The sequence below is a fragment of the Colletotrichum gloeosporioides genome (genome assembly GCF_011800055.1).
Source record: "Colletotrichum gloeosporioides strain Lc1 chromosome Unknown consensus_42, whole genome shotgun sequence".
NCBI classification, from domain to species: domain Eukaryota; kingdom Fungi; phylum Ascomycota; class Sordariomycetes; order Glomerellales; family Glomerellaceae; genus Colletotrichum; species Colletotrichum gloeosporioides.
This window is the reverse complement of record NW_025544687.1, coordinates 322,870-342,946: the sequence shown is the minus strand read 5'-3', so window position 1 is coordinate 342,946 and position 20,077 is coordinate 322,870. Positions and strand designations below refer to the sequence as shown.

Genomic DNA, 20,077 nt, shown 5'->3' with positions numbered 1-20,077 from the left:
CCGCCCCCCGCCAAGCCGCGACGATGCTCAACCTCTTCCGTATTCTCGGTACGTGTAGCCTTCACCCTGCGCAGCGTGCCGAAGCATGTCTGCCCCGTCTTGCGATGGCTCTGTCGACTAACACGGCTTCCAGGGGACTTGTCCCACCTTGCCAGTATTGGCATCCTCCTCCACAAGATGGTTCAGCTGAACGTGAGTGTTTGCGATGCCAACAATGTCGTCACCCGGGCCTTATCTAATCCTTCGGCAGAGCTGTTCCGGTATTTCGTTCAAATCACAAGCTCTCTACCTGTTGGTTTACATCACCAGGTACCTTGGTATGCCCACAAGCATTGTCCTATTGCCGCCCGGCCTCATTCAGCTGACATCCTCCGTCAACAGACCTATTCTCAACCAGCAGCCTCTGGAACTTGGTCTTCAAGATTCTCTTCATCACCTCCCAAGGCTACATCGTCTACCTGATGACGACCGCCTACAAGCCCACCAACGACCCCAACCAAGACACGTTCCGCGTCCAGTATCTGCTTGGAGGCGCCGCCGCCCTGGCCATCGTCTTCCCTTACTACTACACCTTCTGGGAGATCCTCTGGGCCTTCTCCATTTGGCTCGAGGCCGTCGCCATCCTGCCCCAGCTCTTCATGCTCCAGCGTACTGGCGAGGCCGAGACCATCACTACCCACTACCTCGCTGCCCTCGGTATCTACCGCGCCCTGTACATCCCCAACTGGATCTACCGTTACTTTACCGAGGTGAACCACAAGGTCGACTGGATCGCCATCGTCGCCGGCATTATCCAGACCATCCTGTATTCTGACTTCTTCTGGATCTACTACACCAAGGTGATGAAGGGCAAGAAGTTCAAGCTGCCCGTTTAAAGTCTCTTTACCTACTCTTAAAAGAGTTTTCTTCGTGCGTTACCCTCGCCTAGAAACTTCCGCAACGGGCGACGTGACGGGGCGGAGAGTCATGGGCTGCACTAAATACTCCGAGAATCATCGGGGCCTCAGTGTTGGGCATGACCTGATTTCTTTTCGTCCAGTCTCATCAAACACAACACATCGGATTTCAGGCACACACATACAAAAAGTTGGCCAGGTGCTAGGTACGGGATATCCTCTCCGCGCAGGATGGATGCATGACAGGCGTTGGGAGATATGGTTAGTTTTGCATGGGGCGTGCCACGCAGCCAGTCAGTCACGCCACGTTTTTGGGTGTTGGTTGGATGGCTGATTCTTCTTCTCACAGATCGACAGAGGTCGTGGACGAACAGGAAGAAAGGCCGGGACACCACTGGTATATAGATGGTCAATGTGAAGAACGTTTCCAAATCTCTTCAGCCCGCTTTCTCAAGAACGTTTCCGCCGTTTCCCCCTCCCCATCGTTGGCCAGCCGCCCGCACGCGCCATGGGGCGGTAACCGCGTGCTGCGATGACTCGTTCTTTTTCGGTTAGTTCGCCGGCTTCCGAGAATCTTGATCTTGTTCTTGGGTCGCCGACTGAGGTCGGTCCCTGCTCAGTATTTGTCTCTCGTCGTCATTTCCCAACTAGGAGGGAGGGGGAAAGGAAAGAAGCAGACCCTGAAGGAACACCTCCCTTCTTTTGAGTTGGGAGCGATTCAGGAACAGACTCTGCAGAAATCTTGTCAGTTCCCCTGGAGTTCCTCCGGCTACCCCGACCTTCGTGGTCTTGCCCGCACGCCGGGCCCGAGTCAAGTGACGCCGGACAGGGATATGCGACACCAGGAGCACGAGAGGATCGACGCTGGTTAGAGGGGCAATCCCGCCATTGCAACACCCCTCCTTCGAGAGCCTCAACCTGACCAGGGATCCAGACCAACTTTGGCTTTTGAGACAATACCAAGCTCGGAACGCAACCGAATATTGATGCCGCGAGGGTATAGCAAACCACTCCCGTTCGGCAGGCATAAACTTTTCTGTCGTTTCTGTCAGCTTTCTGTTTCCAAAGCCCCTTGTGAAACCATCTGTGCATTAACCACCAACTCGAGTCTGGGCGTCTGACCGAATGAGAAGATGGGACGGTTCGCGGCGGGCCCAAATCTGATCTATGGGAAAGGATACCATTTCACTTCAACTCCACTCCTCTGAGAGCGTCCGAAAGGCAACCAACCGGGCAACGGGCAGTTACCAGCGTCTGGCCCAACCCCGTCCGTCTCCGCCCCCGTCCCTCTGCCAATGAAGCCGACTGGATAGCGACGGGCGTGATATCGAAGCGGAGTCAACCGCACGGAAGGGGAGGGATGATGGGGTCAAACCAAAGAGGAATGGTGCCGTAGGGCGGCGGCGACAAGAGTCGTGGGACTGGGGGACAATTAGGACGAAGCGGTCCATAACATGGGCGAGGGCCGCCGACTAGGGACGTTTCGCGGAACCTTTGGCTCTTTTCTTGGATTGGTCTTTTTTTTGTGTTTTCATCTTTCCTTTTGGTCGTTTCTTTTGTTGACGTGAATCCAGGAATTATACATCTTTTGTGTGTTGTGTGTTTTATTACCCGTGGAAGAATAGGGATAATATGGTTACAGCAAAGAGGAGGCATACATAATCCGACATGAAATCATGGTGAAGGCTTGCCTCCCACGAATACTACTACTATCTGCTTGGGTCTGCTTCGTGTTAGCGGCGGTAGCAAAGGCAGATGGGGCCAAAGGACGGTGGGCACGATGGGTCGACGCAGGGGATCATCAGTCACCGGCACAGCCTCACCGGAGGCGAGGGGGAGCAGGAAGACATATCATGATGGACCTCTTGGGGAGGCGGGATATGGAGCCTCCAACGGCGTCGGTGGACATCAACAAGCCCATACCCCTCGAAGACCGCGTCGTGCTGGCGGTACCCACGCCGGCCGCCCTCTTTGGGAGACAAGATAGCTTCAACCCTATCGACCAGATCAACCAGGCGTCCCGGTCCGCTCAGCAGGCCATCGCCTCGGCATCGCAGTCGGCGGCACAGGCTGTTCAACAAGCCAACGACCAGGTACGACAGGCCCAAGACAGACAACGACAGGCAGAGGAACAGGCGAGACAGGCCAACGACGCCGCCACGAGGGCGTCCATCTCGGCGAATAACGCCGTTGTACAGGCACAGGCGAGCGCGAGGGAGGGCATTGCCAACGCGCAGCAACAGGCGAGGGAGAGTGCGAGCAGGGACATTGCGGCGAATCTGGCGTCTGTGACGAGCAGTGCGAACCAGCAGCTGGCTTCGCAGATTGCGAGCATCCAGGCGAGCGCGAGTATCAGTGCTGCTCAGGCCATTGCATCTGCTACGGCTTCTGCGAGTGCTGCTATTCAGAGTGCTCAGCAGCAAGCGCAACAGCAGATTCAAGCTGCCAGGGTACGTCTTCACAACTCACTTACACTTTGCATCGCCTACATGACTAACACATGGACAGGACGACGCCAACTTGAGAGTCTCACAAGCACAGGGAGCAGCCGTCTCAGTCACGCAAGCAGCATTGGCAGTCGTGGGCGCCATCATCGGCTCTTCACTTCTCACCATCTTGGGCTTCTACATCTGGACACGCTACCGCCGGGGCAAACGTAAGGAGGCAAAGGAGAGGGAGTTACGACGGGAAATCAGCTACCCGAAACAGAACACGCTCATGACGACAAACGCATTAGCGGCCAACAACGGCTACCCGCCAGACTTAAAACGGTCTATATCACCGACGAGGCCAGACACGGCACGGACGACGGGGTCGGGCGGGATGGGGTACGCGGTGAGTGACTTTGGCGACGGGGCACCAAATTTTTCGAGAACGACGACGTTCGTGAGTCAGTCGGCACCTCAGATGCAGACGATACAGCGAGAGCCGTCGGTGAGTCGAAAACCGGTGGTGCCGCCGTCGCCGAGGAAACAACCGCCGTACTCTCTCTTCCCGCCAAAGTCGAGAGACGGACCGCCGAATACGGCTCTGCCTCCCACTCCGGCCCCAGCTCGAAATAGAGAGCAACAGGAACAGCCACCGGGGACAGGGGGATCACAAGGGCCTCCTCCACCATTTGCCTCAGCCACCAACACCAACCCGTTCGCTTCGACCAACAACGAGAAGCTGAGCAAGGTGGACGAGGAAGGCGAACTTGTGGAGGGGAGCAAGGGCTGGTTGAGACGGACGCAGACCGTGAGTCCGTTTGGGGACCTGGTCGACAGCCCGACAGGGGAGAAGGGTTCGGACTGGCCATTTAGGAGGTCAGATTCGCCGCCTCCCAAATGAACAGGAAGGGAGGCCGAGAGGAGGGGGAGGACGAGGAAAACACGCCTTTGGACGACTACCTATGATTAATGCGCTCAAAAATAACGTTCACTCTTTTGTTCTACTATTACTCTTCATGTTATTAATCACTGTTCTACAAGGGGGCCTTACGACACCCGTTATCAACACCATCAGCTCAATATAATACAAAATGTATTATGACCCTTTGACATTCATGCCATCCAACGACCCCGCCCTCCAACATGCCATCACATCACAACCCGTTGCTGCATTAACAAAACCCATCCATCGCTGTCTTGTGTGTTCGAATAATAATAATTACATGTGCTTGCTCCCCGTCTGTTCGGAAGCGTGTCGTGTCTTGGAAGTCAAAAAGAGAGGAAAAAGGCTTGGCAGAGCATGCAGCAAGCAGAGTTTGGTCTCAAGTCCGAGGCCTCCTCCACAGTCCCGCCGCTGCTGGAGCCTCTCCCCCGGCGCCGCAACCACCGCTTACACCACGAACGACGGCACCACACCCAGTACCGACCTGCTGGTGCTGGTGCTGTCGCAGGTTCCTCTTGTCGTCTGCTGGTGCTGGTGCTGCACGACAGCTGCCGACGACGCCGGTGCCCGATTTGGCTTTCTTGGAATCCCACAGACACCCGGCGGGCGACGAACTGGATCCTGTATGCAGGGTGTTAGATGGGATCTCTCATGTTTGATCGACGTCCAGGGAGGTGGGTGTTCGTGACTTTACCTCTTTGTTCTGAACCTTGCGGCGAACGACTGGACCCGAGGTCGAGTTTGCGGTCAAAGTCTAAGGAGATGCCCAGGATGGAGGGGAGGGCCGCGTCGATCTGCACGTCCTCGAGTTCACGTCGCATTCTCTCGACCTCATCGTCGTCTGCACCACGGGATGCCGCCTTGAGGCGTATGATGGCGATTTGCTGTTGCAGTTGCATGGCGAGATGGCGATCCAGTTCGCTTGGCGGCGGCGACGACGTCACCGAGATGGCACCCCGGCGCCTGCTCGTGCGCCTCGAGGAAGTCTCCGGCGGGAGCGAGAAGGAGCGCGGAAGGTTGAAGTCGCGGTGGCCGCTTTGGGTTCGAAAGAGCCTCTCGGTGTCTGGCCAGAGACCCTGCGGTCGTGGTTCATCTGGATGTGGTGACGGTGCCCAGAGCCATTTGAAGGCGGCCGATCCAGCGCGGCCTCTCTTGTTAGGGGGGCTGTGATAAAATTCGTCTTCTTCATCGTCCTCTGCGACGCGCTTTCTGCGCATTTTCATCTCGGTCATGGCGTCGCATTTGGTGGTGAAGCGTCCCCTTTTAATTGATCGGGTGGTGATCCCTGTCGGCGGTGGTGACAGTTCGCGGTGAGACAACCAGAATTAAGTTGCGGATATCACATTCTGCAAATCAACGAACGCGATAAAGCCCACTTCCAATTTCAAAATTCGATAAGGAAAGAGCCAGCCAGCCAGAGAGAAAGTTCAGGTGAAGAAAGGCAACGTGGTGGAGAAAACGTGTGGACGGTGTGGTGACAATGTGAGAAGTGAGCAATGAGCAGCGAGCACAATGAACAGCAAAACACTGCAAGGAGCAGCAAGTGTCTCGGTCGAGTTGAGTGAGGTTCGTGCGCCGGCGGGGTCTAATTGCAATCAAAAGGAATGTCCCCTGCCTCACTCCGGCCACGGTCTGGCGCGAGCTCTGTCTCCTTTTCTCTCTCTTGTTAATCAATCAATCAATCACACCTCCGGATCAAGACTAAGTCGCCCCAAACACCACCGCCGCTAGCAAGATCTAGGGTCTCGCTGAAAGATGCATAAGAACAAGTGTGCGGCCTGACAGCAACAACGCATGATTCCGCTCGGAAAATACATGAGACCTGTCACTTCGGCACCTCGGGAGTAATGACTGGTGATATTGCTGCTGGTATAGTTCCCTGAATTCCCCTCCCCACTTCCACCGCTTATTACATCCTCCGTCCCAATTCTGTTGCGGATGACAGTTTCAGCCGCGCCAAGCTATCGAGGCTCACACAGACATGAGGATTGCAATTGCCGGGACTAGTCTTCCGATTACGGGAGGTCCCGGTTGGGAACCAGGCGATTAAGACCCAGAACGAAGGGCCTGGTTTCACTTCCGTTTGTCCTCACTCGCGTGCTATTGGTTTGTTCCGGTCCAAGAAGCAGCCCTACATATACGACCCTCCCCGGTCGGATGTCAGCCGGAATAAGGTGCGGGGCTCTCGAGATTGTTTCTTTGTCGTCAATGGGCATAATGAACTCGACATGCCACCAACACGGCCGGTCCATGGTGTGGCCTGCTCAGTCGATCTTGGCCTGTGTTGGGAGGCCACTTGGTGTCATCTGCGTCTGAAGCTATTCCAAGATCTGCTCGAGTGATCGGCCGACGGGCAGAAAAAGCCAGGTGCGCGCATCGTCGTCTCATATACGTATGATCTCCGGATGACAGGTCGGAATTCGAGCGAAACGCTAGCCTTGAACCTTCTCGCCCTCTCATGCTGACGATTATGGAGTTGCTTGCGCATATAGCTATATCATGCAGCCGGCCAGAATCGTCCACTTCCCACGTCAGACTTTAAAGCCGATGGGATGACTACCGGCCTGCGATCGACTCGGTAATATCGCATTGCCATCAATATGCAAGGCCGGCAGTGGAGTTAATGTCAAGAATGGCCCGCCCCGCGATCGACTTGATGTCATCTCTTGTACCGTGGAACTCGTCTGTCCAGTTGCCATCTTAACTTGCTTCCAATCAGTCGTTGTCAAGTTGACTTCGGCGCCAAGGCTCACAGTGGAAAGGAGCAAGGTATTCCATTCAAGACAGCAGACTCCAGGCTTTGCTATTTCTGAAATTTTATTCACTTGGAACTCTCGGACTATGAAGACTCACTCAGTTGGCGACAACCAGGACTACACCAACAACTAGCTTCAGCTATCATGCACGCAAGAGCCTCGTAAGAAACAGTTCTCAGAAAGGTATTCCATTGGGGTATCGGCCGACTATGTACGCGTCAAGGAAATATGATACAAGGTGGGTTGCACGTCTGAGGCTGCAAACTCAGGTGCGAATGTTGTTCATCAACGACGACCACCACTGCTGGCACTGCTCCACTGTCGGTCCCACGCAGCCATCTGGCCGGCCATTGACTGGGATGATCTGCCTGTAGGCTGCCCGGTGGCGTAGAATCTGTCTGAGGGGCTAGACGACGAAGCGTAAGAGGTGTAGCGTGTCTGACTGGATGAGCTGCTCGATGTGCGCCCTCCAGTGTTGGAAGACATGCTGTACGATGACTGTTGGTTTCTAGTAGATGTCAGGAAGGTACGGCCCGCTTGAGGGTGTGATATGGTCGCCTACCTAGAAGAAGCGCCGTAGTTGGATCCTGACATGGTTGCAAGAGGTGGAGTGGTAGGGTATATGGGTTGATGTTGGCGCGGTCTAGCTTGGGTCGCTTGGAACAAGGGTAACTCTCGTGATTGATGGATGTGTTGGTTGGGTCTGAGATTCAAGGCCTACTGTCCGAAAAAGGTCGTGGGTCTTTAATTATACAAGTATTCACCTGGGATATGATGAACGAGAATTGCGGTAGCAAGTTGGAAATAGAAAAACAAATACAATTACCGTTGCCAAACATCGCCATAGCAAATTAACCATGTTGAATCATCGCAATGTGTGGGGTTAGGATTCAATGGCGGCGCTTAGGAACATGAAGTCGAAATATCGCGTGTGCGATATACGCAGACAGAAGCTGTGTTGAAAATGTGGCGGCGTCCAGTATCATGGTCAAGTTGCTGTCACTTGACCAGCTAGTGCGTTGGAGTTAGGAACAAAATCGGGGCCCCGGGCCACCAGATCTTCTCTTCTGGACTCCAAGGAATGCAGACGACTAACAAATGTGGGAGAAAGACGATATGGAAATGCGCTGTTGAGCGAAAACAACATCAATTGTAAAAAGACGTAGCCAAGCCAAGGGGGATGAATCCCTGAAGACAGGAGCGCGCACTCGCGCGTTTAGAGCTTGGATGTGATGCGATATTCGCCACCTCACCTGAAAATGGACGACAACACATGAAACCAACGCCGCCCGGGAAACTACGCAAAAGAGGGTATTGGCTTCTGCCCCATCAAATTGTGGCGGTGGAAAAGAATATTCGAAGGTGAGGTGGAATGGGAAGAGAGACGGACGGCCGGGGTTAAACGGGCGGGAGCATCAGGGCGCGAACTAGCGGCGGAGCGGGACGGGAATGGCGACGAGAGGATCCTGTTACATCGGTTTGTGAAGTCGAAGAAGAGTCAAAGGAAACTCTGCGCTAGACTATCAAGACGTTCGTGCATGGGCGGTCAAGGTTAGGGGTTCAACGAGTGAAAGCTTGGCTTCGAGACTGTTCTTGTCTTGGCTTGGCTCTGGATGCTTCGCATCAGTGAGGAGTAGGTGTTGCCACTGAATCTGACGATAACTGCGGATGCCCTGCCCCCAAAGGCGGGTCATCACCATGCCCTCCCTGATCCTGGCCAACACGTTGGAACTGGGAATTGTTAGCCAACATGCGATGCGTGTTGGCTCATCGCACGTTGGCTCGGAAGGGTGCAGGGAGGGGAACCGAACTGGAGGCACAGGTAGCGGGGAGGCATCCAGCGGCTGCCAGTGGTGCAGAGGTTCAATGACGGGGATGGATCAAGGCAAGGGAAGGGACGGTGTGGCTGAGATGGAAATCTTTTCACTACCAAGGTATGAAATGGCTACCCGAGGCCGCCAACCATGGGATATGAGTGCTCTCACTGCCAAACTCAAGATGTCTTCCAAGTTGATGAAACGAAAATGCAGAACCAGTGGCTGTGGCTGGCGGTGCAGCGGAAGGATTGAGGGGCAGAAATGCATGCATGTCACAAGAGGCAGGGCATGGGTAGTCTCTTCCGCTTCTTCTGGGTGTTCTCTTCCCCGTCGACATCCTCGGGAAGGTATGCCATCCCATCGAGTAGTTGAGGCCTCTAAGTCATTTTTTTTTCTCTCTGTCAACCCAGTTGATGTTGGATTGAAATTTACAAGATCACGAAGGGGCTTGGTTGTACAACCTCTGTGTTGACTACACGAGAAATGGAAAATATCCATGCCTGAAGCCGACTTGATGTAGACTGACGTGTCGACAACGCCGTTGAATGGAACAAGAAGACGAAAAAGAACAAATTCTGTCTGCTAAAACAATGCAACTCTTTGTAATATCCAAAAGCGACAATCTATTCTCGTTGTTTGCTTTAAAACCTCAACATGAGCTTAATCATCCCAGATGGAGATGCAGACAGACATGGGTCAGGGCAAGACGGATACGTATCTCTGGGTCTGACCCAGCACAATCGAGAACAGCACGGCACAGCACGTCATTCCTCCCCCAATTCATGTCCCTTCAACTGAACTGCTTGCACGGTGCGCCCGGAGGCCTTGGGGGACACTGCCACACAGCGATTCCCCTCCTTCGACTCTGCCTGACAGGGCTGTTTTCTGCGTTCTTCCACTCATTCATGATTCTCGCACTCTCCCGAGTGACAGCAGACAAGCTGCGCCCATCTCGATTCCACTGCGGCCCAAACGGCAGACCTCCCGCTCATTGTGTGTTGTATGGCGTCCGGGATGAAGTCATTTCTTGCAATCGAATCTGCCCCAGCGGAAACATAGACCGTCCTCGCTCTTTCGACTGTAGCCGATGTCCAAATTACCGATGTCGTCCTGACGAGGGGTTGTTGCTGATGCCTTGAATTGTGGACGCGGGCAAGGATGGTCAAATGCTGGTGCCTTGAGCTGAACACACCAAAGAGCAATCATCAATCACACTCTGCCGGCGGTTGCTTCGCTACGCGGATGGCTTCATCGGACATGCTGCTGCTTCGAGCGCACGTGAGGGAGCTTCTTCGCGAGCGAATACCCTCAGCGGGAGCCGCTTCCTGGCCTTCTGCAATCCTTCGGCGAGCTTGATCTAGCCGCTCCCTTGTTCCGTGTGCCATGGCTGCAATAAGTGGCCTTGAAGTCACGACCTCCTGCTCGTCAAACCCCGTCAATATCTCACCCGTATTGCCCAGAGTAGTCAAGTCTGGCTGCTCCAAGGCACACAGCTGAGCCCCCGTCCCCTGCAACCCAGCCTATCGGCGGCACCACCATCATTCTTCCACTTGGGAGACACGGAGAAGTCATTGGAGCACCCGACTCCGCCAGACCACCTTCGAGACCTCCCCTCCAGGCTCCAAGTGCTGTGCAACTGCAGACCCCGGTCATCTCTGGGGCCGGCCAGTCAGTCTTATCGTTGTTGGCGAGCTTCCTGGGCTGCATCTCTAGGCTCTAGCTGCGTTCCATCCTTGCGCCGTGCCGGCTCCCGTCTTCTCCAGCCTGAGCCGCCCATCCCTCCTCTCGCACCACGGCGCCACGGCGGCGCGCGCCAATGTTCAGCTCCATTGAATAGCCTGGTCATCCCCCCTCACTTCCCATCGCAGAAGTCCATTTCGAACGCTCTTGTTCCCGTCATGTATCTGTCCATTTCCTGAGCCTTTTGCTTCAATCTTTCCCTTGGCTCTTGATCCGAAGCGAATCTCAACGTCCACCCGGTTGATTTACCCTCAGACGCTCACTTACACGCTCTACACTGTCCAACACCACAAGGCTGTGGCCGCCGGCCTCACACCAGAGCGCAATGTCGGAGTCTCCCTCCAGTTCCCACGCCACCCAGACCGGTCGCCCTTCGTTGTGGACCGAGTCGGCCGAGCGCAAGCTGGCTAGGTTATACGTTTATACTACTCTTCCTCTGGTAAAGATCGTAGAAGTCGTTCACAAAGCGACCCCAGGGAACCGGGACTGTCCAGGGTATGCGCGCTGACATTGCTGTTGCGCCGCGCTTGTGCTGACACTTGAGCTCGTAGAAAGGATTCTGCCAACAAGAAATTGAATGCGATCCTCGACAAAGAGCCACGATGGCTTCACCCCCGAACCCGCACCGATATGGACCGTCGCATTGGCGCCCTCGATAGTTCCCCCACACGCCAAGCGCCGCCGGAGGATGCTTTTTCGCCCGACTACACGCGCTCTGCCTCTTCCGGCTCCAGATCGCACCTGAGTGTCAACGCAGAATTCAAGGTCGAGGCCGGCAACAGTCCGAATGTGAATGACTTCCAGTCCTTTGACCACTCCCGCGCTTCGTCCGCCGGGTGGAACCCCGCCGCCCCCGGACCGCTGCCGACCCTTATGACCCCCGAATACGCCTCCGTCGCGCCGCCCGAAGCCGGGGGTCTCCGCCGCTCAGGCACCATGCACACGCTGGGAGACGTTTTGTCTGAGTACTCAACCGGTTTCATCCGCCAGGTCAACAAGTTGTTGAAACGCTACACGATGCCCAGCAATACGATGCTTAACCAGTCGCCGATGGATGACAACCGCCCCGGCACCGCCGACTCGAACCCGGCTTCGTGGATTTTTGAGTATGACGCCCCGCAAAGGAGATCAGAGACCGAAGCCAGACCACTTCCCGGTGATTTCCTCAGCCTTCACTATCGTCTTCACACCCAAGGTGCCTGCTTCCCAGGCCTACCCGAACACGACACGAGATCTTGCTACTGTCATGTGAAGGATGAGCTTCCGGAAGAGGCCTGGGTATCAGAGAGGGGACCGGAACCTTTTGCCCAGCAAGTCCTCATGTATGGCAGACCCGCGGATGGCAACTTTGCGCGCCGCGACGCCTTTGGCAACACCATCCTTCACCTACTCGCAGCCGGAAATGCTCCTCACACCCATCTCTCCCACGCCTTGAAGCAGGAGCTGTCGCCCAACCCATCGGCGGTCAACAGTGCTGGGCAGACCTTTATGCACGTTCTCCATGATTCTTGGTTTTCGTCGCCTGCCAACGATCTCTACCAGCTCATCGTATTCCTCAAACAACAACGCTTCGAGTTGTATACGTGCGACGTCTACGGCCGCAATTTCTGCCACCTCATCCACAACAAAGACCCACGAATCATGAACCAGGACACCAAAAACGCTCTTCTGGCACTGCTAGATCCTTTGGAGTATTGCCGACGCGATGCATTCGGAAGCATCCCCGAAACCGCAATCCCAGGCCACCTCCGCCGAGCCTACACCTCTGCCATCGGCCAAGAAATGTCTCCTACATGGGACGCGAGCACCCAGCGACAACTCTCCTCGCCCATCGAACAACAGGCCAGCCTTCTTCGAACCGTCAATGAATCATATAAGAACCCTCGCGTACAAGACTCCCAGGGCCGCAACGGTCTCCACTGCCTCGCCGACGCCATCCTCAGCCAAGATTCCCTCCTCGCCAAGTTCCCCGGTGCCGTTTCCGTTGAGCAACAACAGCAAACATCACCCGTCAGCCGTAAGCGCAAGCACAACAAGCCGATTCTCCAAAAGTCCCTCTCCGACTCCTCCAAAGAGCGCCTCACGGCTCGCGAAGGCGTCGTCAGGGACCTCATCGAGCTCGACGTGGACCCCAACCACTACGACAAGTACGGCAACACGGTCCTTATGGCCTTCGTCGCGCAGCTGCCTGAAGATGACGACTACAAGAAACCCGTCGCAATCCTGGAGTTCCTCATCCAAGCCGGAGCCAACGTCAACGCGCGCAACCGGTCTGGAGAGACAGCGCTACACATTGCCGTGCGCAAGGGGAAGAAGCTGGCTATGCGCACATTGACGCAGAACGGTGCCAACGTACAAGCCCGTGACGTTGAGGGTCGCAGCGTGTTGGACGTCGCTGATCGTATGGTCGCCTCTGGTAAGCGTGGCATTGATCACCCGAGATACGAGGCTTGCCACGCTTGGCTATCGGGTCAGGGCAAGGCGGTGCAAAACCCGTCAATACAGCAAGAGTGGGATTTCAAGGAGTCATGAAGTGGACGGGAGTGGATTGATTTAGGTTCAGTATACATAAAAGTTGTGGCTTTGACTTTTGGGATTGCTGTTACCATCAGCTGATGGTTAGGTGTACGGCGTTTGGCTCAGTGAATGATTACAGCGGATTTGCGCTTATATGGATACCCGGGGCCAGTGGTACTCTCTTCTTTTTCTCTAGAATATCTCGAATCTGGCTTTTCGTCATTGTAATTTTGAACCAAGGACAATCGACATCGTCACTTCAACCGAGTTGCCGCCATGGTGAAACTTGCCACGGATGCTTCATCAGCACCATGAACCTTAAGATCACGGAACAAGATGGCTCAGTTGGCATCACTTGCGTTAGAATATTGCGACTCGATAGAGACGAACACGATATAGATAATGTGAATAGCAAATACAATGAGTTATCCTATGTGGAAATTCCTAGCTATCCAGTTGGGTAGTGAGTATTCATAATAATAGGGATAATAGGGATGACCGGGACGATGGGGACGACGGGGACGACGGGGACGACGAGAATAACAGGGACGTTAGGGATAATAAAGATAATAGGGATAAATACAACAGGAATAATAGATTGTTTATAGATAACAAACTATTAGACCTTATATAACAGTTATCCGCAGTCAGCTAGTAGTATCCGCCTGGATAGCAAGACTCAATACAATAGGAACAAGATGTGCACTATATAGGTTGCACGCGTTAGTTATCAATGAAACTTAAGATTTCAATAAAGAATGGGCTTAATTGAGTATGTTTCAAGCTTGCAGAAGTCCAAAGACAGCGTATGTACATGTCCAGTATATACAGAGAATGTAAGTACATTCATAGCCCCCCTGAAGGGCTTGCAGCCCCCAACGGGGGAACAGGGTTACCGAACGCCAGCAAGACAACTTAGGAGTTGGTGCTAGTCGTCCTTCCAACACCGGCGTTGGCCTTGACCTTGGCGGGAACATCGGCAACACCGATGTGACCGATGAGGGAGGACTTGAAGGCGCTCAGTTTGGTGAGAGCTGTGGTGCTGGTAAGGGAGGTAACGGTGCCAGAACCGCTTGCCCGGTTCCACTCGCAAATGTAACCGAGGTAGGATGTGCAGCGGGAGGCCTCGTCGACGGTGTTGACGACGTAGATCTGGCCTCCATTCGTGGAGCTGGCTGACGTGATGGGCGTGGTCACGGAGTTGAAATAGTTACCCTCAATCAAGACGAAGGTATTTCCGTCAATGTCGTATGAATGGCCTTGAACGTTCTCGAAAAGATTATTATAAAAAGCCCGGGTTAGCTTGCTGTTTCGTCCGGAAGTTTGAGTGATGGAACACTTACGACTGAGTGGAAGTAGTTTTCAGTCACACCGTTGGTTGTACCCATGTGGGGGCTGCGGCCGGAGGTGTCGTGGATGTAGTTGCCTTCTAATGTGTTAACAAACGTTCATAGACCGAGCACGAAAGAATCAGTGGATTTGAGCTTTTGGCGCATAAGGGGGGTGGCATGGAGGAGAGCGAGGATCATGTCAAGTCCACGGGTTACCCATCACATGGGCACTTCGAACAGTAGGAGAGAATCAGTACGTACCGGAGAAGGTGTAATAATCCTTAGCACCGATCAGAAGAAGCGCCCAGTAGTGCTTGCCGTTGCAGCCAGCAGACCAGGTGGTTTTGCCGTCGAACTCGGTGTTGGAGATAGTGACCTTGCCGGCAGCACCCCAACCCGAAACGATGAACTGACGACCGATAAGTGAAATCTTGCAGTGGTCGATCCAAATTCTGTCGGAACCATCGAGGGTGATAGCATCGCCTCCCCAGACGTATTGAGGGTTCAGGTTCGTGATGTGAACCTAGGTGTGTTAGTGCGGCTTGGAGACGAAGAGCACATTGGACTTTACGTTCTGGATGATAACGTTGCTGTTTCCACCACGAACACGCAGACCCTTGCCGATAATGACACCAGAAGTGCCAACACCGACAATGCTCTTGTTGCTACCAACATCGATCGGGGTCCGGGCCGCGTTGTCGTAGGTGCAGGAAACCCAGGTGCCGCTGGCAGCGTCACAGGTAGTCTGAATCCAGGCCTGGCCTGCAGACGTACCGCCGGGACACTTGGTGGTCCGGTTGTCGCTGCAGCACTGAGTAGATGTGGTGCCCTCGGTGTTGCGGAAGTCCCAGGTGCGGTTGATCATGATGACACGCGGCGTGCTGTCTGTGAGCCATGTCTTGAGCCTTGTAGCTGTCAGTAGTCGTTCCTCGAAACACGAAAATAGCATTTCTAGAGTAAATTCGCTTCGTTACTCACTCAGCAAGGGAGGACGGGTACTGAGGAGTGGCAGAGCCACCACCAGTCGTGCCGGCAGCGAAGCCGAAGGGCTTGCCCTGGACCTGAGCGTTCGCCGCGCTCGCGAAAGCGGCGACGAGGGAGAGGAATGAGACCTTCATGGTGTCTTGCAAATTGAAGGCTGGCAGACACAAGGGGGTCAAATCTATTTACAGAAGAGGATGAGGATGAAGATGAAGACCAGACTAAGGACTGTACTTGGATTCGCGTCGGGGAACGCAGTCTTAAAAGGACATCTATGAAGCTAGAGGCCATGCACTCTCGTCCCCTCAACACCATGATGGTGGGGTGACACGAGGAGGCCTCGTCCTGACCTGCCTCAGCAGCAGTTCACTTCTCAGAGCCCTCATCTCTCCCCAATATGCAACGGTTTGTGCCAAGCGGCGCTATAGGGCTGGGCCGGCATCTCACAAGCGGCTTTTCGTGAGTCTATTCCCACCAAACAAGTGGTGAACATGGGTCTATATGGCCGCCGGGGTCACCACAATATTCACCGATGGAGTGGGCCCTGGATCTTGGGAACCTCCGTGTGATGGGAATATTTAGGCCCGCAGTCCCGGCGCTTTACCCCAGCCGTCGGAGACAACTCAATTGGCGGGCGGGTCCGGCTAGTCTTCCTTCATCCGGGAGTTGAAGGCCGGGGGATATTCCAGACAGGGGACTGTCAAGCGGGCCACTCGGTTTAGGTTGCTCTAAGTGACACACTGAGAAGACTGTTTTCTCCGCTTCATTCCCAATTGCAGCTCAGTCGCAAGGATTCAATCAAATGAAAGGAGCACGGAATTGGGAATGAACGATACAGTTGGGTGGAATTTGCCGCTGCTTGCACCTCGCTTTCGCTCTTGAGCAACCATGCTCCGTCCCAACTCGGGCAAACACTTCGTCGCCATCTGTCAAAAGAAGGTTAAGCTTAATGTTGACCCTCTCGGCCGATCTCCATCGGACCTGAAGCGACTCTAGTCCGAGGGTGGAGCAGCGAAGGATCGTCGCACACGACCGGACACCGAACTGCCATATGGAAGCTACGGTGACAACGATCCGAACCTCAAAGTGGTCAATTTTGATCGATCAGGTGCATAAGTCTGCAAGGGTATACGACAAGCGTACAAGATGAGATGCATGTACTTCTCAACAAAGACGCAATCAACCGTCATTATGAGAGCCTTCAACTGCCCCGGCATTCGCCGTCCATCACTCGCTCGCGTGGAGAAATTGTCGGTGGCTGTGGACAGCGGTACCTTCTGTGTTTTCTAAAGGACATGACATGGATATGGCAACGATTGATGACTGGAAATTTGAGGGGCTTTGTTGTGCCAAACGTGCAGAGCGCCAAGCCAACAAGCTTTGGTAGCGGTCCAGTTCCGAAAGCAAGTCATCTCCTCAAGCTTTTGAGTTCCAAGTGTGCTTCATTTCATTCGATTGACTGCCAAAGTCAGAAAATACTCGACCGGTGTTGCCGAGCAAAGCTTGGCCGCTGTTTGAGCTTATGTGCGATCATAAGGAGGTTTCTACCCATGGGCTTGGTAAAATCGAAGCTCCATCGTCCCGTCTAACCATCTGGGAATACTCCAATAGGTACCTTCCTCTTTTTCAAAACCCCACACGGACGGCTTCGGATTTCCTGTCGCCCGATATATGCGCGCCACTGTTTGCGCATAGATTGCAGATGCATCTGACAGCTACACTACCGGCTAGCTTGGACGACTTAAGCTTCACGGTATCCAGGTTTGGGATTTTTGTCAAGCGGGGGTGACAATTGATCATGCAGATCTAGCACCCCTTTTCGAAGTCCCAGCATGCACCTACACATGGCCCGAGGTCGCATTTAAAAACCAATAAAGTGACTGCCGCACCAGTCATACACACGGAAAAGCGAAGGTACGCGTAAACACACGGGGGATAAATTGATTAAAACTTGAGGAAAATCATCGTCCAGCGCCACTGAGGGGAATTCTATATTCACATTTGGACTCAAGCCGCTGTGCTACCATTTTGGGAACCTTGCCCGGCGAAAACGATTTACACTTTCCTCAACCATTGACTTTAGGAAACTGACGTCGGGAGTGGCGTCGCAGGGCACGTTATCATGCTTTTATTGGACTGCTGGCTTGAATCAAAGAGTTGGCCAACTCATCTTCCCATGAAGTCACTGAAATCCAAGTCTTTGACTGACCAGCATGATCTCAGACGCGACAATCATTCATCTCATTCAAGTAATGAGTGGTTAAACGAGTATCTACTTAGAAATCCTAGGTTTCAGATGACAGATGTCGCGACTCGGCTGCAAGAGGAGACACAACGACATTAATCTCAAACCTATGCCTCCGATGCTTCAGAACGAAGTCTTAGTAGGCATAAAGTTTGACGTTCTCATCTTCACTCTCCCGAATTTTCTTGTTGACCCGGATCAGCCACACGCGCATAGCCCAGGCGCACATGATGCTGGTAGCTGCAAAAGCGATCATGCTTGAGAAGCCCATCATGTACTTAGGACCGTCGGAGCTGGGCCAAAGATAAGCACAGTAGATGTATGCGAGATTGGCAGTGACGTTGACCAACGAATAAGCCACGGCCTTCTTCTCAGGAGTTTGAGAAAGCGTGTTGCTGACCCAACCGAGGATTACAGAACCAACGCCTGATACCAAGTTAGCGGTGAAACGTTGGAGGAAACCACACAATGACTTACTGTAAGCTCCCGTAGCGTAGAGAAAGGTGGCCGTGTAGCGAACGGCATTGTTCTGGCTGCCGCAGGTCATGGCAAAACCCACAATAGCCAAGCTTAGGCCAGCGGTAATATGCCAAGTCCTCTCGTTGAACCTGCCGCTAGACCATGCAAAGGGAATTCCTAAAATGCCAGATACGAAGTAAGGAGGCGCTGTTGTTTGTCAGTAACCCGTTCAACGCAGCAGGAAATAAAGGCTTACCTGTGAGCAGAAGAGCGGTAGTAGATCGGAAGCCCCTAGCAAAGGTGTTAGCATTATCTTCGTCAATGAGAAGCTTCTTGACGGTGCCAATTGACTTACATGCTGCGGACGATGGTAGGGAAGAAGTTGTTGAAAGAACACGCCGAAATGTGCAAGTTCTGCATGAGACAAAAGAGCCAGGTCTTCGGATCTTTGCAAGCTTGCTTAAGACCCTCCCAGGTCGATCCTCTTTCTTGATGACCGACAGTGTCACGACGGATCCGCTCAACGGCCAGCTTGCGCTCTTCCTCGGTAAGCCAGCGCGTCTCGGATGGGTCGTCAGGGAGAAGGAAGAAGCCAAAGATGGCCACCAAGGCAGTGACGGAGCCTTCGATGATGAAGAGCCTTCAAACGTGCTGTCAGTATATGCTTTGCCACGAATGGAGCGAAGACTCGTACCATTGCCATCCAGCAATTCCCTTGACCTTATCAAGTGTTGCGAATGTAGCAGCAGCGATCAGGCCTGAGCAACCAGTGCTGACCACCTGGCCTGTGTAGAGAAGTGAAATCCGAGTCGCTAGCTCCTTTCGGGTGTAGAAGATCGACAACATATACAACGCGCCGGGGTAGAAGGGCTATGTAGTTGTCAGTATGGACGAAATTTGCCCCTTCCTTCTAAATACTCACTGCTTCGACAAAACCAAGGAAGAACCGACAAGCGACGAGTCCAGAGTAATTCTTGACGCCTGCGGTAGCAGCCGAGATGGCCGCCCAGCCAATCATGCAGATTGACATGTACGCGGAAGGCTTTGTACGAGTCAAGAACATGTTTGAAGGGACTGCTTCAGGTCAGCGATGTTGCTGGTATAGTAAGGCAGTCTTCGGTGGCGACTGACCTTGCATCAGAAGATATCCGACAAAGAGGATGGAGATGGCGGTGTTGTATTCAACACCTTTGAGGTTGAGGTCCTCCTCGAGGGTGTTCAGACGAGCTTGGGGCAGGGCATTTCGGTCGAGCTGTTGGGACGAATGTCAGCAGAATGGCCTAGTCGAACGGCACAAGATGATATACGTACGTAGTTCAAGAAGTACATGGCCCAGAGAATTGGCTTGCAGAATGTTAGCGCTAGATCGTCTGATAGTCGAGCAACCAGACTCACCATAATTCTCCTGTCAAGCTTTCGGACAAGTGCTATTTCGACAGGATCGGTCTTCTCAGCTGCGCCAGAGTAATCCCCAGAGACAACAGCCTCCCCCTTGACCGACTTTTCGTCATGCTCGATTTCAAGGGGGCCGCCAGGCTTATGATCCAAAGTGGTCGACATGTTGACAAAGGCAGAGTCTCGGAGGCCAGATTCTTTGTCAATAAGAAAACGAAAGAAGAAAACAAGCGAGCTGATCTCTTGGAGAAAAACAGAAGAAATCAAGGAGAGATATGGCCATAATTATACCTCCAGATATTTACCTGTCGAATCGAGCCCCGGGTTTGCGGGGATGGTTCGACCACACTAAGCACACTAACCCCCAGAACTCCAGATTCCCCGCAACGAGCTTATCCCACGTTTGCGGTGGGTGGCAGCAGACCCGGGGCTGGGGATCGTACGGGGCCAAGACCAGTTCGCCGGGCCTTGGCCCGTGCTACGCCGTTACGCCGCTACTCCGCTACTCCGTGCGTGGTTGGCCGCCGCGCTTATCCCGTCCTCCGGCCCCCCGTTATCGCGTTATCCC

At 53.8% G+C, this 20,077-nt stretch overlaps 7 protein-coding genes across 7 annotated transcripts; 3 read left to right on the top strand and 4 right to left on the bottom strand.

Annotated features, from left to right (window-relative positions):
• Nucleotides 1–23: 23 nt before the first annotated feature.
• Nucleotides 24–875, top strand: GCG54_00002868 (ER lumen protein-retaining receptor; the record flags this gene model as incomplete). Its single annotated transcript, XM_045402950.1, has 4 exons — nt 24–48; nt 134–192; nt 251–317; nt 382–875. The coding sequence occupies 4 exons, from the start codon at nt 24–26 to the stop codon at nt 873–875; spliced, it is 645 nt and encodes a 214-aa protein (XP_045264681.1).
• Nucleotides 876–2,752: 1,877 nt separating this feature from the next.
• GCG54_00002867 (uncharacterized protein) lies at nt 2,753–4,226 on the top strand (the record flags this gene model as incomplete). The annotated part of the gene is made up of 2 exons (XM_045402949.1): nt 2,753–3,346; nt 3,405–4,226. 2 exons carry the CDS (start codon nt 2,753–2,755, stop codon nt 4,224–4,226), a joined length of 1,416 nt encoding a protein of 471 aa, XP_045264680.1.
• A 421-nt stretch (nt 4,227–4,647) lies between these two features.
• GCG54_00002866 (uncharacterized protein) lies at nt 4,648–5,500 on the bottom strand (the record flags this gene model as incomplete). The annotated part of the gene is made up of 2 exons (XM_045402948.1): nt 4,648–4,889; nt 4,963–5,500. The coding sequence occupies 2 exons, from the start codon at nt 5,498–5,500 to the stop codon at nt 4,648–4,650; spliced, it is 780 nt and encodes a 259-aa protein (XP_045264679.1).
• Nucleotides 5,501–7,309: 1,809 nt separating this feature from the next.
• Nucleotides 7,310–7,510, bottom strand: GCG54_00002865 (uncharacterized protein; the record flags this gene model as incomplete). The annotated part of the gene is made up of 1 exon (XM_045402947.1): nt 7,310–7,510. The coding sequence occupies one exon, from the start codon at nt 7,508–7,510 to the stop codon at nt 7,310–7,312; it is 201 nt and encodes a 66-aa protein (XP_045264678.1).
• A 3,396-nt stretch (nt 7,511–10,906) lies between these two features.
• Nucleotides 10,907–13,113, top strand: GCG54_00002864 (uncharacterized protein; the record flags this gene model as incomplete). Its single annotated transcript, XM_045402946.1, has 2 exons — nt 10,907–11,076; nt 11,133–13,113. The coding sequence occupies 2 exons, from the start codon at nt 10,907–10,909 to the stop codon at nt 13,111–13,113; spliced, it is 2,151 nt and encodes a 716-aa protein (XP_045264677.1).
• A 900-nt stretch (nt 13,114–14,013) lies between these two features.
• Nucleotides 14,014–15,547, bottom strand: GCG54_00002863 (putative pectin lyase F-1; the record flags this gene model as incomplete). Its single annotated transcript, XM_045402945.1, has 5 exons — nt 14,014–14,367; nt 14,442–14,524; nt 14,691–14,952; nt 15,001–15,334; nt 15,408–15,547. 5 exons carry the CDS (start codon nt 15,545–15,547, stop codon nt 14,014–14,016), a joined length of 1,173 nt encoding a protein of 390 aa, XP_045264676.1.
• Nucleotides 15,548–17,791: 2,244 nt separating this feature from the next.
• GCG54_00002862 (MFS transporter prlL) lies at nt 17,792–19,674 on the bottom strand (the record flags this gene model as incomplete). The annotated part of the gene is made up of 9 exons (XM_045402944.1): nt 17,792–18,081; nt 18,133–18,321; nt 18,371–18,405; nt 18,470–18,754; nt 18,809–18,984; nt 19,037–19,188; nt 19,246–19,366; nt 19,426–19,458; nt 19,510–19,674. 9 exons carry the CDS (start codon nt 19,672–19,674, stop codon nt 17,792–17,794), a joined length of 1,446 nt encoding a protein of 481 aa, XP_045264675.1.
• Nucleotides 19,675–20,077: the final 403 nt, after the last annotated feature.